Source organism: Mchenga conophoros, linkage group LG3 (genome assembly GCF_057382185.1).
Source record: "Mchenga conophoros isolate Kocher_MC1m ecotype Shallow Benthic linkage group LG3, M_conophoros_male_GT1.1, whole genome shotgun sequence".
In the NCBI taxonomy this organism is placed as follows: domain Eukaryota; kingdom Metazoa; phylum Chordata; class Actinopteri; order Cichliformes; family Cichlidae; genus Mchenga; species Mchenga conophoros.
Window position 1 is genome coordinate 36,429,079 of NC_140528.1, and position 13,462 is coordinate 36,442,540.

Below are 13,462 nucleotides of genomic sequence, written 5' to 3' on the forward strand. Positions count from 1 at the left end.
GGTCTATACAGAATTAAAGCTGACATGTGATTTTCATACATGTTGGTTTATTGCAATGTACCAACTGTATTTAAGTTATAGAATATATTTAGTTTACTTTAAAATGTAGAAATGTGTGTAGGTGTGTGTGTAGGACATTTATAGGACATTTTACCTACACCCACACAGTTTACCCTGCAGTAAAATGTGAGCAGCTAAGTTTTGATTCGAAACAGGAAACTGAACAACCACAGAGCTAGAGTTAGTATCTGTTACACAGACAAACTGCAGGCTGAAAAAACAGTCCACGTCAAAGAAACTGACTCACTTTACTGTTCTTAAAACACAGAACAACTGAAGGGTAACGACTTATTGATTTAAGAACTATAGCATCGAAACATTTGAAAGAAGACAAATCAGAAGTAAAGATAGTTTGAGCTACGTGTTAGCGTGAGGTGGAAAGAAGAAAGGTTAAAAGCTAAGCCATGTGTGCAGTAAATCAGTTCGGTTACTTTGAAACTTTGTGGTTTATAACTATAGAAAGAGCTCAGTGTTGGTCTCTGTTGTTCAACATGCTCACCCAGAATGCTTTGCAATCTGTTAAAGGTATAGGTCACTACCATTAGATCATTTATTGGATCCTTCAAAACTTCTTAGAGATGAATTGATAAGTCAACTCATTTAGACAAGCAATAACATTAAACAGGAACCATGACAACAGAGTTCTGCCTGGTCAGAGCTGGCTTGAACCTGCCTTATCGAGGAAGAAAGAAAGCGGTTACAGCTGTTGGCTGGCCGACATGATTGACGATGGGCAAGCCATGAGCACTCAGACTGCATTTACTGCACGCCATATGGGAAGATCTTGGAGAAGGTTCAGTTGTTAACCAGGAACTGAGTGTCCCTCAGTATGAAAGGGCATTTTATACTACTGCTATTTAAACATGACCTGCATAAATGTGTATTATAATGTGTTGAAGGCACAGGTGAAGTCTTTTGCTTGCTCTCCAAGGATTCCTGTGTGGACCCCCTCTAGTAATGTAGAGCTATGACTCCTAGTTGCAGAGGAACACTTGTTTTGTCTTGATTTAAACTATTTTCTACTCGAAAGAACAAAACTTCGAAATAAGAAATGAAAAATTATTAAAGTAGCAAAACAGGCTGGAAACCTTATATTTTCTTCTTCTTGAGGCATTGCCTATGTTTTGCTTCTCGTCATGAATCATAAAAATTGCTGCGGACGAAATTTTCAGCAGTAATTTTCACTTCAGTTTTTATTTATAAATGTTAAAATATTTTTGTTCATAAACACTGAAATTCAGATTTCACACATTGGATATTGTTTGTAGAAATTTAACCACAGACTGGTTCCGTTTCTGTTTGCTAAAACTGACACAGACTAATAGCTGAAAGTTGGCTACATAAACTGATGCTCTCTGTGTGGGAGTGTGTTTGGGCTGATTTGTTCTCTCAGCGCCACAGAAAGTTCTCTAGTATGTGAGGGCTTAGCATACATGATACTGGTTTTACTGGTCTCATCTCACTCTCGAAAAGCTCCAGCTCCTTCTTTATGCTGTCACTCTTGTGACAGCCAGTGGACTGGCCTACGTCACACTCTCCTCATTTGCTTATTGAACGTTGACTCTTATGGAGGCCATACTCCGATTCACCTGGGCCTGAAAAGTCTTACAGAGGAAAAAGTAAACAACAGGGTCCAGGCAGACGTTGAAAACTGACACTATGGTGGCCGCCTCCTTCAGGTAGTACAACACCTTAACAGCAGAGCAGTTTCCCGACAGAAAAATATAGGGGAGTCGAAACAGGTGATAGGGGACAAAACACACACAGAAGATGCTGACAAGTAGCAACATGTTCCTGCGAGACTTCACCAGCTTCTCAGAGCCAGAGGAGGCCAGCTGTGTCTGCTGTGCCTGCAACACCCTGCGGGAGATGCCGTTATAGAAGAAGACCAGGGATATGAAGACTAAGAGGAAGATGATAACAGAGAAGATATGGACGATTTTTTGGACCAGCCTGACCAATGAACTAAACAGGGGACGACAGCGTCTCGGGGTGACGTTCAGGTGTTTCTGGGTGATGAAAAACAGGCTGTTGCTGGTGACTGCTGGAATAATGAGACAAACCCAAGTGACCACAGAGATGATGTGGGCAGTTCGTACTCTCTGTAGAATGTGAGTTTTTGAAGGATGGACTATCTTCAGATACCTGGAGAGAGAATAGAAAGAAAGGTGTAGAAAAATTCACTAATCAGTCACAGTGGTGCCAAATCTTCCGAAGACATTATTGACTTCTAGAGAGATGTCTGGGCTTTGAAATTAACAATGATGACAAGAAATACTGTCTGAAATTAGTAAAGGTTCCTTACCTGTTGGTAGCAATGTACCCCATGAATAGGATGCTGGCGTACATGTTGAGGAACAGGGCATAAGCTCCAACTGTGCAGTACAGCTGCTGAATGATGAGAGAGCTGCTAGCATAGTGGGTGATGCGGAGTGGCAGAGAGAGGCAGAGCAGGAAGTCAGCAGCTGTCAGGTTCTTCATGTAGACCATCAAGCTGCTTGATGCCTGCTGCCGAACTCGACAACAGTAAAACTTCATGATGAAACCATTAAGGAGTAAACCTACCTGAAATGACACAGAGAAAATGGAAATGACAGGACTTTGGTAGATGCACAGAGAACCTTATACCAATTTCTAAAAAAAATTGAAACTGAAAATTTACCACAAACACTAGACTGTAGACCAGCATAAAGAAAGGGTTAACTGATGGGACAACTGGATCACAGGTCTTGTTCATAATGGAAGTCAAATTGTTGGGGCCATCCATGTTTGTGGAGCTGAAAAATAGATAATAAATACATTGCATATAAATGCAAGTTTCATCTTGAAAAAGATTCAGTTCAATCCAATGTATTTTTATAGTACCAAATCAAATTCAAATTCAAATTCAAATTCAAATTTTATTTGTCACACACACACAACCATACACAGTATGACATGGGGGTGAAATGCTTGTAGCTGTACAATGCCCGACCATTAAATGACAGAAGAAAAGTTTTACAATATTTACAATTTACTACAAAAATTTACAAATTAACTTAGGAATTTACAGTAAAGAATGTGCAAATAGCAGAAGAGATTATAAAGATAAGGATTATAAATTATAGGAATTATAGGATTATAGGAAATCACAACAACAGCTGCCTCAAGGGAGTTCATATTGTAAGGTAAATAATACAAAGAAAACAGAAAACTCCAACAACCATATGACCCCTGTTAGGAAGCGCTTTGGAGACAGTGACAGGAATAAACGTCTAATAGAACCAGGATCTCTGAGGGGCGACTATCTGCTGTGACCGGTTGCAGGTGTGCAGATGAAGACAGGACAAAGAAATGTGGTTAAAAAGAGCCAGAGATTAACAATAACTAATGATTAAATGCAGAAAGGTGTGTGAACACATATTAACTGAAAAAGATGACTAAAGAAGAAACACTAGGTGCACCAAGGGAATCCCCCAGCAGCCTACACTCATTGTAGTGTAACTAAAAGAGGGGTCAGGTTTACCTGAGCCAATGCAAACTATACCACTTTATCAAAACTGCGTTTTTCAGACAACCTGATAATAACCAATTACAGTAGTCCAGCCTAGAAGTAATGCATTTACTAGTTTTTTCACATCACTCTGAGACAGGATATTTCTAATTTTGGACATACTGCAAAACTTGAAGAAAGCAGCCGTACATATTTCTGTAATATTAGCATTGAAGGACATATCTTGGTCAAAAATGACTCCAAGGTTCCTCACAGTGTTACTGGAGGCCAAGGTAATGCCATCCAGAGTAAGAATCTGGTTAGATACCATATTTCTAGGCTTTTCAGGGCCGAGTACAATAACCTCAGTTTTATCTGAATTAAGAAGCAGAAAGTTAGTGGCCATCCAGGTCTTTATGTCTTTAAGACATTCCTGCAGTTTAACTAATTGGTGTGTGTTATCTGGCTTCATGGACAGATAGAGCTGGGTGTCATCTGCATAGCAGTGAAAATGTATGCTATGTCTTCTAATGATGCTGCCTAAGGGAAGCATGTATAGTGTAAACTGAATTGGTCCTAGCACTGAACCCTGTGGAACTCCATAATTAACCTCAGTGTGTGAAGAGGACTCTCCATTTACATGCACAAATTGGAGTCTTTTAGATAGATGTGATACAAACCACTGCAGCACAGTACCTGTAATACCTACAGCATGTTCTAATCGCTCTAATAGGATAATATGGTCGACAGTATCGAATGCTGCACTGAGGTCTAGCAGGACAAGCACAGAGATGAGTCCACTGTCAGAGGCCATAAGAAGATCATTTGTAACCTTCACTAAAGCTGTTTCTGTGCTGTGATGAACTCTGAAACCTGACTGAAACTCTTCAAATAAACCATTCCTCTGCAGATGATCTGTTAGCTGTTTGACAACTACTCTTTCAAGGATTTTTGATATGAAAGGAAGGTTGGAGATTGGCCTATAATTAGCTGTAACAGCTAGGTAAAGTGATTGCGGTTAAACTACTGATGGCCTGTGGAGATTAAATAATTAACAGAGATAGGTTGATCAGATTGAAACATTAATTAATCGTAGTACTTTCTTGAACAGTCTTGTAGGATGGGGTCTAAAAGACACATTGATGGTTTGGGAGACATAAATACTCAGAAGGATCGACCTTGGTAGACTCTTAGTTTGTTATGTCAAATCAAATTTAAACAAATTATAAATATTTTGCATTGAGATCCACTACGTCTGTCATGGCCTGGGTCTAGGGATCCAGGGCTCATGTATTTCTGTTCATTGTTCCATGTGTAGTGTTTTGGTTGTATCCTCTCGCTTCTTCCTCCGTCTCCCTGTGTGTGTTTATGTACGTTTGCGCTCTCAGATGTGTTCCTACACTGGAGACTTCCACACCTGCCGCTCATCAGCCATCACCAGCTGTAGCTGATGGCCTCGTCAAGAGCGCCCTATTTAAGAGGGTGGCTGAGCTCTAGTCGGCACTAGATCCTTAACGCAAAACTTGTTAGTATAACTGTGGACCAAGAACACTGTCGTGATTATAGCTGATCCTGCTAAGCTGAGTATGTTTGTGTGTTACCAGGAATTGGGGAGCGGAGGGTGTTTTTGGAGATGTTACTTTTTCACCTTTCATGGACATGTCCACTGTGTGGGAATCAATGAGAATTGCCACTGCCCATATGGAAAAGAAATAGTAAAAACTTATATGTGATTACTCATGAAAGTGGCCACTTTCATGAGTAAATCATATAAGGCTTACATGATTTACTCATGAAAGTGGCCACTTTCTCCCTACCTTCATATATTGTTTTAGTAAGTATCCAAAACATACAAGTTGCATTATATAATTTTTCAAGGGATCTTATATCTGTTTTCACTCTTATATGCTTTTCATACAAGTTTCCACAAGACAGATACAAACTTTATAAGATTTATATATATCTTTTCCATATGGGTGGGGCCACGGTGCTGGGATTTCTATATAGTTGTGTTTTTTTCCACTCACTATAAATAAATCCAGTGTTCATCGTAAGCGTGATGTATTTCTGTATATTGTTCCATGTATAGTGTTTTGGGTCCTCCTCACTGCTACTCCATGGTCTGCACCTGTCCGTGGCAACATCCCTCTTTAAGGCAGATACTTGTATTTTCTGACAATTCAATTCCATTCAAAACATTTGTCTTACGGTGCATTCTGTGTAACACACCTGTACAGTCAATTACTGACATGTACCCAACTTTCTGGGGACAGTAATTGTTTTTCTTCTTATCAAACCTGTAACATGAGATTAATTCACAGTCTGTGTTTGTTTTGCATTGGTGCAGATCTACATGCCTTCCACTGAGTATATTTATTCGAAAATGTAAACAAATGTTGCAACCAGATATTTATGTTAATGGTCAAAAATATAATGGGTATGGAATATGTCATTGGTATCTCCAATCCTGTACTTTTCTTGCCAAGAAGATGAAACTTGTCGATGGCGCCAAATAATAAGTTTTCAGATGATAATTTTAGATTTACTGTGTTCACGCATTTCTTAATATTCCACCTCCATTGTTGTTTGCACAATTTGATCAGAACAGGTAATCAGAGCTTTGAGGTTGAGAAGTCTGGGCTCAGACCACTCTATATGCATTTTTTGGAAGAAACACTGGTGTGCAGCAGAAAAATTACTGAATATATCATTATTCAATGTGAATATAATTATATGCTAATCACAGATTTTTCATAATGAACTCCACATATGACTGTAAGATTGTCAGCACTCTTGGCAGCAAGATGCCTTGGGCCTGGCAGAAACCAGCTGTAGTGCTGAGGCAGCTGTCTGTCTTTCCCATTACAGGAGTAAAGTTAAGCAGGAATTCAACAGAAGTACAAAAGATTTAAGGATGAGTGTCAGGTCACAATTTTAAGACAAATATGATGAACTTTATCCAGCACATCATTTGTGGATTCAGCTTTTTAAATCCAATTAAAATCAAACCACTCAAAAAGATCCTCTGGAACAGAGCAGAGTTCTTGAAACAGAGCTTACTGAACAGAGCCATATGTAGAGCAAAACATAACATCACAGAAGAACAAGACAAAGCAAACCTGGGTGAAAAGCTTTAAGCACATGTGCGTCAAAAACTAACAAAGACAAAAAAAGATTAAGACGAGGACACACAAACCCAAACCAGATGCATCACATCAGCCAAACTCTACCAACTGTAAGAGACAAACCTGTCAGCATAACCCATAAAACTGCCATAGTCTAAAATAGTAGGCTAAAGCAACCGCTGCACATCACCAGTGATGCACCTAAGTATATGGGTCATAAACAATTTAACTATGTGGGTCACTTGCTTAACATTGTAATTCCAGTATATAAACACTCCTGCATAGGTATGTATAAAAATATATATGATTTCAGAGTATGTTTCATAAAAAAAACAGCAAGACTCACATGTGTTTTCGCAGACTTCGGTGAGCAGAAGAGGCTGCTTGAGTTGTTATGCCTTCTCAATTTAACTGTATTGTTAAAGATCAGGAAACACACAGAGACCACACCGCTAACCTGCACTTGTACTTATTTTCTGTTTGACGTCACTGCTAGACTGTCTCAACACATTTCCACCACAGAAAACCCTGATGTCATTTTTAGATGTGGTCAACAGGTTGTTTATATATAATACTTACTTCACCTGTCTGCAGTTTTTTCTTAGATGATCTCACATTATCTTACAAGAACAATCCACGAGCAGAAAATCTATCATCAGCAACAAAGCAAAGCACTTCCACGTCCATGGTTCGAGTTGATCTCAGGTTCTTCATTTGAAAATCTGCCTGTGATCTAAAGTAAAAAAGAAGGGAGGGGGAGAAGGCATCTTTGAGGTCTGAGGCTATTATGGTTTTAAAGATTTTTCCCCTAGTCCCCTTTGAGTTTTAAGTGCATTAGTCAGCCTGTTCATCAAAATCATCTATGCCAGCCACACCATCATCTTTAGGTTGATCCTCATATCGCTTCTGCAACAGCACCACCTGCAGTTTCTCTAGGATAGTGTTTTCCTGGGATGATAGAGGAAGAGAAACTGCAACTTTGCTCCTGGTTCCATCTTTGAATATTCACAGGTTTCACCCACAAACTTCCCCAAACTTTTGTTATCTATAAAGACCACACCAGCTCACTCAGAAAGCCAGCTAAAAATGTCACTTCTGGTCCGATTGGGGAGGGGACCAGAGAAAACTACAGTTCACCTTTGTTTTGGCAAGTGTCATTACTGCCGAAGTGAATTATTATTTTGTGAAGTTTACATTTATTTGCAGTTTCAGGTTTCCATTCAGTGCCGTGTGCGCTGGCCCCTGGTAATTGGCTGCTTGTGTTTCTCACTTCAGGTTTGTCAAAACGGAACTGGCAATAAGAATAGTTTTTTCTTTGGTGTGTGTGTCACAGAGTGCCAGAAAATGATGTGAAATGTGAACATGTTGGTGGCGTACTGGGGGCTTCTATTTAAGACTACAGCTCCTTCTCACTGTCACCCAGTCGGCCTGGTTTTTGCTGGGAAAAGCTACTGGTACAGGTGCCTCGCTAGGAGAGTGTGCTTTGAATATAGCACATGGAGATTACAATATGAAAAGAGTCTTATTCTAAAGGTTTTAAATAAACAGGTACAGAGATAAGCTAGGCAAAACAGCGGGGTGCACTTTAACAGGAAAAGGATGTGATACAATACCACAGAGAGAACCAACTCTAAGTGAGAGCGCCAAACACTCGATAAACTCATAACGTAATGAATGTTGGGTTCAAATGCAGGGGATCCTGCAGTTCACGACTGAGAATTAAAATAGTCCAAATTCTTTTGGCTCCAGTAAAATGATCAGTGTGGTTATTCTCCCAGGTGTTATACTAAAGTGTAATGTTCAACATCAATGAAAAACAGGATTTATGGGGTTTTTGTTTTCTAAAAAACTAAAGCACAGAGCAGTGCTGTGAGTTTAGGTGTAAATGAATACACAGTGACTCAAAGTACAAAACAGACCCACACTTTGTCACAGTATGCGATAGTATGCTATGTTCAGCACTGTGGTGAAAAAATCTCACTATAGCTTTGCACATAGAGTAAAAAAAAAAGAGAGGAAATAACTGTTGTGGTTTCACATGCTTGTCATACAACATAGCAACCTGCAAACATACAAAACATAAAACAAAAGAAAAAGACTCAAAGTTTTCTTGATCGAACTAAACTAAACTCTTCATAGTCAAGTTACATTTTCAATCTGACTGACAGGAAGGTTGAGGGTTAGAAAAACCACTACAAAGGTGGTTTATAGGTATTGCCTAAACTTTTTATACAAGAATGTCGTGGTAATTTTAGGTTTTTAATGATTTCTTTGAACTCTTCCACTTTCAAGGTGAAATGATTGTAAAACATGCATGTTTGAGGAGTTTACAAAATAAGAACTGCGTGTACAAATGTGAATTTCTTTTCTTCTCTGAATTCTCCGTAATTCAAACAGGATCAGAAGAGAATCGTTGCTTTTTGTTAAGTTTACGGACATGACTTATGAATTACATCTATATGAGCCTTTACACCAAGGTCCTGTTTTACCAAAATAGTGCCGTACAGCTTGTCACATTGTTGCTTCGCCAGTCAAAAGGGAAATGTCAACACAAGAGTCACATTTGTACACGTCATCACACGTCTTCATTAAATGCATTTCCTATACTTCAGACCAAAAACGTGAAATCAGTCAGTAGGGTAGCAAAACAGTTAAAATCTTTTTCCTTTATAAGCATCAGCAGTTAAGACATCTTAACACAAATCAATGCTGAAAGGTTGATATCTCAAATGCCTTGTAAGACACACAGAAATTCAGTTTTCACATATTTTTCTGTATGAAACAGTGCTGACATTCACGCTGTCCATGTGTTGTGTTGAGTTCAGGCTTGTGTTGATTTTTTAGCTTAGCAGAAGCTGCTGTGGTTCACGAGGACCTGGATCTATGACACGCTGTCAGAATCAAAGCAACAGCTTACTGGCTTAACTCACAGCTGTAGCAATGTCCAGCTGCTCCTTCCTGCTCTTTCACTTGTTGAATGTTGCCTCTCCAGGACACCATCCTCACCTGGGACCGAAAAGTCTTACTGAGGAAAAAGTAAACAACAGGGTCCAGACAGATATTGAAAACTGCCACCATCGTGGTCATCTCCATCATATAGTTCAAGACTGAAACAACAGAGCGATTGCTTGTCAAAAACGTTGAGGGAAGCCGAACTAGGTGATAGGGGACGAAACAAACACAGAAGATGCTGACCAGCACTAACATGTTCCTGCGAGACTTCACAAGCTTCTCGGAGCCAGAGGAGGCCAGCTGTGTCTGCTGTGCCTGCAACACCCTGCGGGAGGTGCTGTAGTAGAAGAAGACCATGGATATGAAGACCACGAGGAAGATGATGGTGGATAAAGTGTGGATGATTGTGAAGAACAAGCTAATTGATGCACTAATGAATGGATCACAGCAGCTCGGGATAGAGTTCAGAGGCTTCTGGGTGATGAAAAACAAGATGGTGTAAATAACTGCTGGAGCCAGGAGACAAACCCAGGTGACCATGGAGATGATGTGGGCAGCTCGCACTGACTGCAGAATGTGAGTTCCTGAAGGGTGAACAATCTTCAGATACCTGAAGAGAGAAAAGAGGCAGTATGCAATTTCACTGATCAGTCACAGTGGAAGAGAATCTGCAGAAGACATAACTGAGTTACAAAGATGGTTAAAATGCCTGCAATCGTCCAGGTAAGTAAATCTCCAAAAGTTGATTCTGTTCATCTGGACGTAGCGTTTTGTGGGAGAAACGTTTGTGACTCATCCAAGCGACTTCTTCAGTCTCCAGAGACAAAACGCTACGTCCAGACGAACAGGATCAACTTTTGGAAAGTTACAAAGAGATGTCTATGCTTGGATCAGGGAAACAGGGATTGTACTTACCTGTTAACAGCAATGTGTCCCATGAACAGGATGCTGGCATACATGTTGAGGAGCAGGGCAGAAGCTCCAAAACTACAGTAGAGCTGCTGAACAATAGTAGACTTGCTGGCATAGAAAGTGATTCGCAGTGGCAGGGAGAGGCAAAGCAGGAAGTCAGCAGCTGTCAGGTTCTTCATGTAGACCATCAAGCTGCTCAATGTCTGCTGCTGACGACAAAAGTAAAATTTCATGATGAAGCCATTGAGGGGTAAACCCACCTGAAAGGACAGAGATGAAGAAGGCAGGAGTTTAGTGCATGCACAGCGATCTTTAATAAAATTTCTGACAGAACATAATCTGAAGATTTGAAACATACCAGAAACACCAGACTGTAGACCAGCATAAAGAAAGAGTTGACTGATGTGGCGACAACATCACACGTCTGGCTCAAAGTTGAAGTCATATTTTTTAAGTCACTCATTTTTCCCAAAGCTGAAAAATAAATCTGCCTTCAGAGATCCCTCTTTCATAGTCTCTTAGTGTTAATCAAGGTCCAGTTTTAAATGTTGCCTTTAAGATTCAGTAAAGCTCTCTTTATGCATGCTACTTTCTGGAGGAGTTTACTGAAAGTTTAATTCTATTCAGTGTACAGTTGTCTCAGGTTGCTTTCCCTACAGTCTTGCAGCTTTGAAGACAAAGTTGAAAGCTTAACATGCAAGTACAGAAACCACTGTTAGATGTCATCTCTCATCTTTAGCCTACATATGCAATCCAACACTGACTCTTAACTGACCCATTACTCTGAACATTATAAGCTGTTTTCTATACCAGCATTTAACTGGATATAATCCTTATCAAGAACTTGTGACATGGGATTGGTGCACAATTTATGAAGAAATATCCACGTGCAGAGAAGAAATTCCTGAATATATTACATTATTGAATATACAATGCTACATACAATGGTGTGTTCATAATGAATGCTACAAATGAGTGTAAGGTTGATTTTCAGGTCAGTTAGCATTACTTGGGCCTTTGTCAATGACAAATTTGTTATAGTGTTACAGGTTTCCCATTTGGAACACAGTCAGAAGCCAACGTTGGCATTGAGATGGCAGTACAGAAGGATTATACACTGCTTCTCTTCTCATGAGTCAGGAGCTGGTTAAATCATATTTTTAGTTAAGCATGAAATCACTAAAAGTACAAAAAAACTTGAGGTTGAACAACGAGCAAGACTCACCTTTATTTCTGCAGTTTTCAGTGTGCAGGAATAACTGCTTGAGCTGTTAGGTGTTCTTTTATAGTACTGCTTTAGATCAGGAAACAAACAGTGATCACACTTCTATACTGCCCGCTAACTTATTTCCTGTTTGCCTTCACTGCAAAATAGTGCAACATATTTAAAACACAGAAAAAAAAACACAGTGTCATGCCCTTTGCAGCCAAGAAGAAAAAAAAAAACATGTAGGCCATGCACTGACTACTGTAACCTGAAGAGTAAGTATCCTTTGCCACTCGTTAGATCTGCTCTGGAGCCTCTCCAGTGTTTGACCTCTGAAACATTTTACACTTGGTCCATATCAGGGAGGAGGATGAATGTAAGGCTGTGTTTAACACATGTTTAGGACATTTTGAAGATCTTGTGATGGCTTTTTGGATCACAATTGCACTTGCAGTCTTCCAGGACTTATTTAATGATGTGTTAAGGGGTGGCTGTAGCTCAGGTGGCAGAGCAGGTCAGCCACTAATCAAAAAGTCGGTGGTTCGATCCCAGGCTGCCTCCTGGCTGCATGCCAAATATCCTTGGGCAGGATACTAACCCCGTGTTTGCCTCCTGGTGGTGGTCACAGGGCCCGGTGGCGCCAGTGTCCGGCAGCCTCACCTCTGTCAGTGCGCCCCAGGGCAGCTGTGGCTACAATGTAGCTTGCCATCGCCAGTGTGTGAATGTGTGTGTGAATGGCTGAATGTAGTGTGAAGCGCTTTGGGGTCCTTAGGGACTAGAAAAGCGCTATACAAATGCAGGCCATTTACTTCTTGAACATTTTGATTTTAGTTCACTTGAATTATATTCTGATTTTTTTTTTGAGTCTCTAAACACTGGGTAGGCTGCAACCTTGTGCATTATCCTCCTGTCAGTTAACCCCCAAAGAACAAAATTAGAATGTGGGGTGATTGTGAACTACTCAAGGTTAGGCTGGAGCTGGACAAATGGTGACGCTGGTTGGAGGGAGCTGAACCGCCTTTTCTCATAGAACAATAAAAGCAGTACCAAATGACACTTCCTAGCCCTAGAAAAACTGCCCACAGTGTCACACACCGCTAAATTATTTATTGACCGTGTTTTCAAACTACATCAAATTCTAATAGAAGTTGTGCCTGACAGAGGACTGTATAGACAGATCTCACCATGCATTCACACATCACTTCCAGCAGAACTGGTGGATCTGGACACAGACCAGAGAGGTGAAAATTGGATACCCCAAAGGTGGAGAATGATAAGGCTGAGATCATGTGGGACTTCAAGATGCAGATGGATGACCTGGAGCACTCAGGGCAGAGACCCCCAAATGGGTAGATGGCTCCAGTACATAAAAGGAATGACATCCAAGATCTCTGTCTAGTTTAGTGCAGTCTTAACCCTTTAAGACCTACCATAGAACCAAGTCCGCCAGAGCTTATATTATATTTTTACATGGTGTGGTGCCATTTTTGGGAGCATTTCAAGTTGCTATACATCAATACAGCTGTTATAGCCCAGATTTTAATAATATGTATTCATTAAGTGCATAGTAATTACATAAATTGCAAAAAAGTGCAATAAACTACAAAAAAATTGAAAATCGTTTTTGCTTTTTTAACATATATTTTTAGTTAGAGAAATTTAAGAGGCTTATCCCTCAAAACTGTAAATACAAAAAAGTTGCACAAAATAGTTTCCTACCACAGGAAATTTATT

General features: G+C 40.0%; 3 protein-coding genes across 4 annotated transcripts in view; all 3 read right to left on the bottom strand.

Annotated features, from left to right (window-relative positions):
• The window catches only part of LOC146578426 (T-cell surface protein tactile-like), a 553,052-nt gene that overhangs the window by 115,723 nt on the left and 423,867 nt on the right, over positions 1-13,462 (bottom strand). The gene's annotated exons all lie outside the window — the stretch shown is intronic.
• On the bottom strand, positions 1,239-7,360 carry LOC146578438 (P2Y purinoceptor 14-like). Of its 2 annotated transcripts, none has more exons than XM_085268749.1 (4): positions 7,237-7,360; positions 2,723-2,837; positions 2,366-2,625; positions 1,239-2,205 (listed from the first exon to the last, which is right to left on the bottom strand). In XM_085268749.1, exons 2-4 carry the CDS (start codon positions 2,825-2,827, stop codon positions 1,608-1,610), a joined length of 963 nt encoding a protein of 320 aa, XP_085124875.1. In that variant the 5' UTR covers positions 2,828-2,837; positions 7,237-7,360; the 3' UTR covers positions 1,239-1,607. The 2 variants fall into 2 exon arrangements, with proteins under 2 accessions (XP_085124875.1, XP_085124874.1); XM_085268748.1 differs by lacking the exon at positions 7,237-7,360 and adding an exon at positions 7,004-7,115.
• On the bottom strand, positions 9,097-11,093 carry LOC146578439 (P2Y purinoceptor 14-like). Its single transcript, XM_085268734.1, has 3 exons — positions 10,880-11,093; positions 10,525-10,781; positions 9,097-10,219 (listed from the first exon to the last, which is right to left on the bottom strand). Exons 1-3 carry the CDS (start codon positions 10,982-10,984, stop codon positions 9,571-9,573), a joined length of 1,011 nt encoding a protein of 336 aa, XP_085124860.1. The 5' UTR covers positions 10,985-11,093; the 3' UTR covers positions 9,097-9,570.

What these genes read in the sequence shown, in the direction of transcription:
- LOC146578438 (XM_085268749.1), bottom strand. Translation starts at nt 2,827, where the DNA reads ATGGATGGCCCCAACAATTTGACTTCCATTATGAACAAGACCTGTGAT. An exon ending in TCTACAGTCTAGTGTTTGTG is followed by an intron (nt 2,626 to 2,722) that starts GTAAATTTTCAG and finishes GTGTCATTTCAG; the next exon opens with GTAGGTTTACTCCTTAATGG. An exon ending in GGGTACATTGCTACCAACAG is followed by an intron (nt 2,206 to 2,365) that starts GTAAGGAACCTT and finishes TTCTCTCTCCAG; the next exon opens with GTATCTGAAGATAGTCCATC.
- LOC146578439 (XM_085268734.1), bottom strand. Translation starts at nt 10,984, where the DNA reads ATGAGTGACTTAAAAAATATGACTTCAACTTTGAGCCAGACGTGTGAT. An exon ending in TCTACAGTCTGGTGTTTCTG is followed by an intron (nt 10,782 to 10,879) that starts GTATGTTTCAAA and finishes CTGTCCTTTCAG; the next exon opens with GTGGGTTTACCCCTCAATGG. An exon ending in GGACACATTGCTGTTAACAG is followed by an intron (nt 10,220 to 10,524) that starts GTAAGTACAATC and finishes TTCTCTCTTCAG; the next exon opens with GTATCTGAAGATTGTTCACC.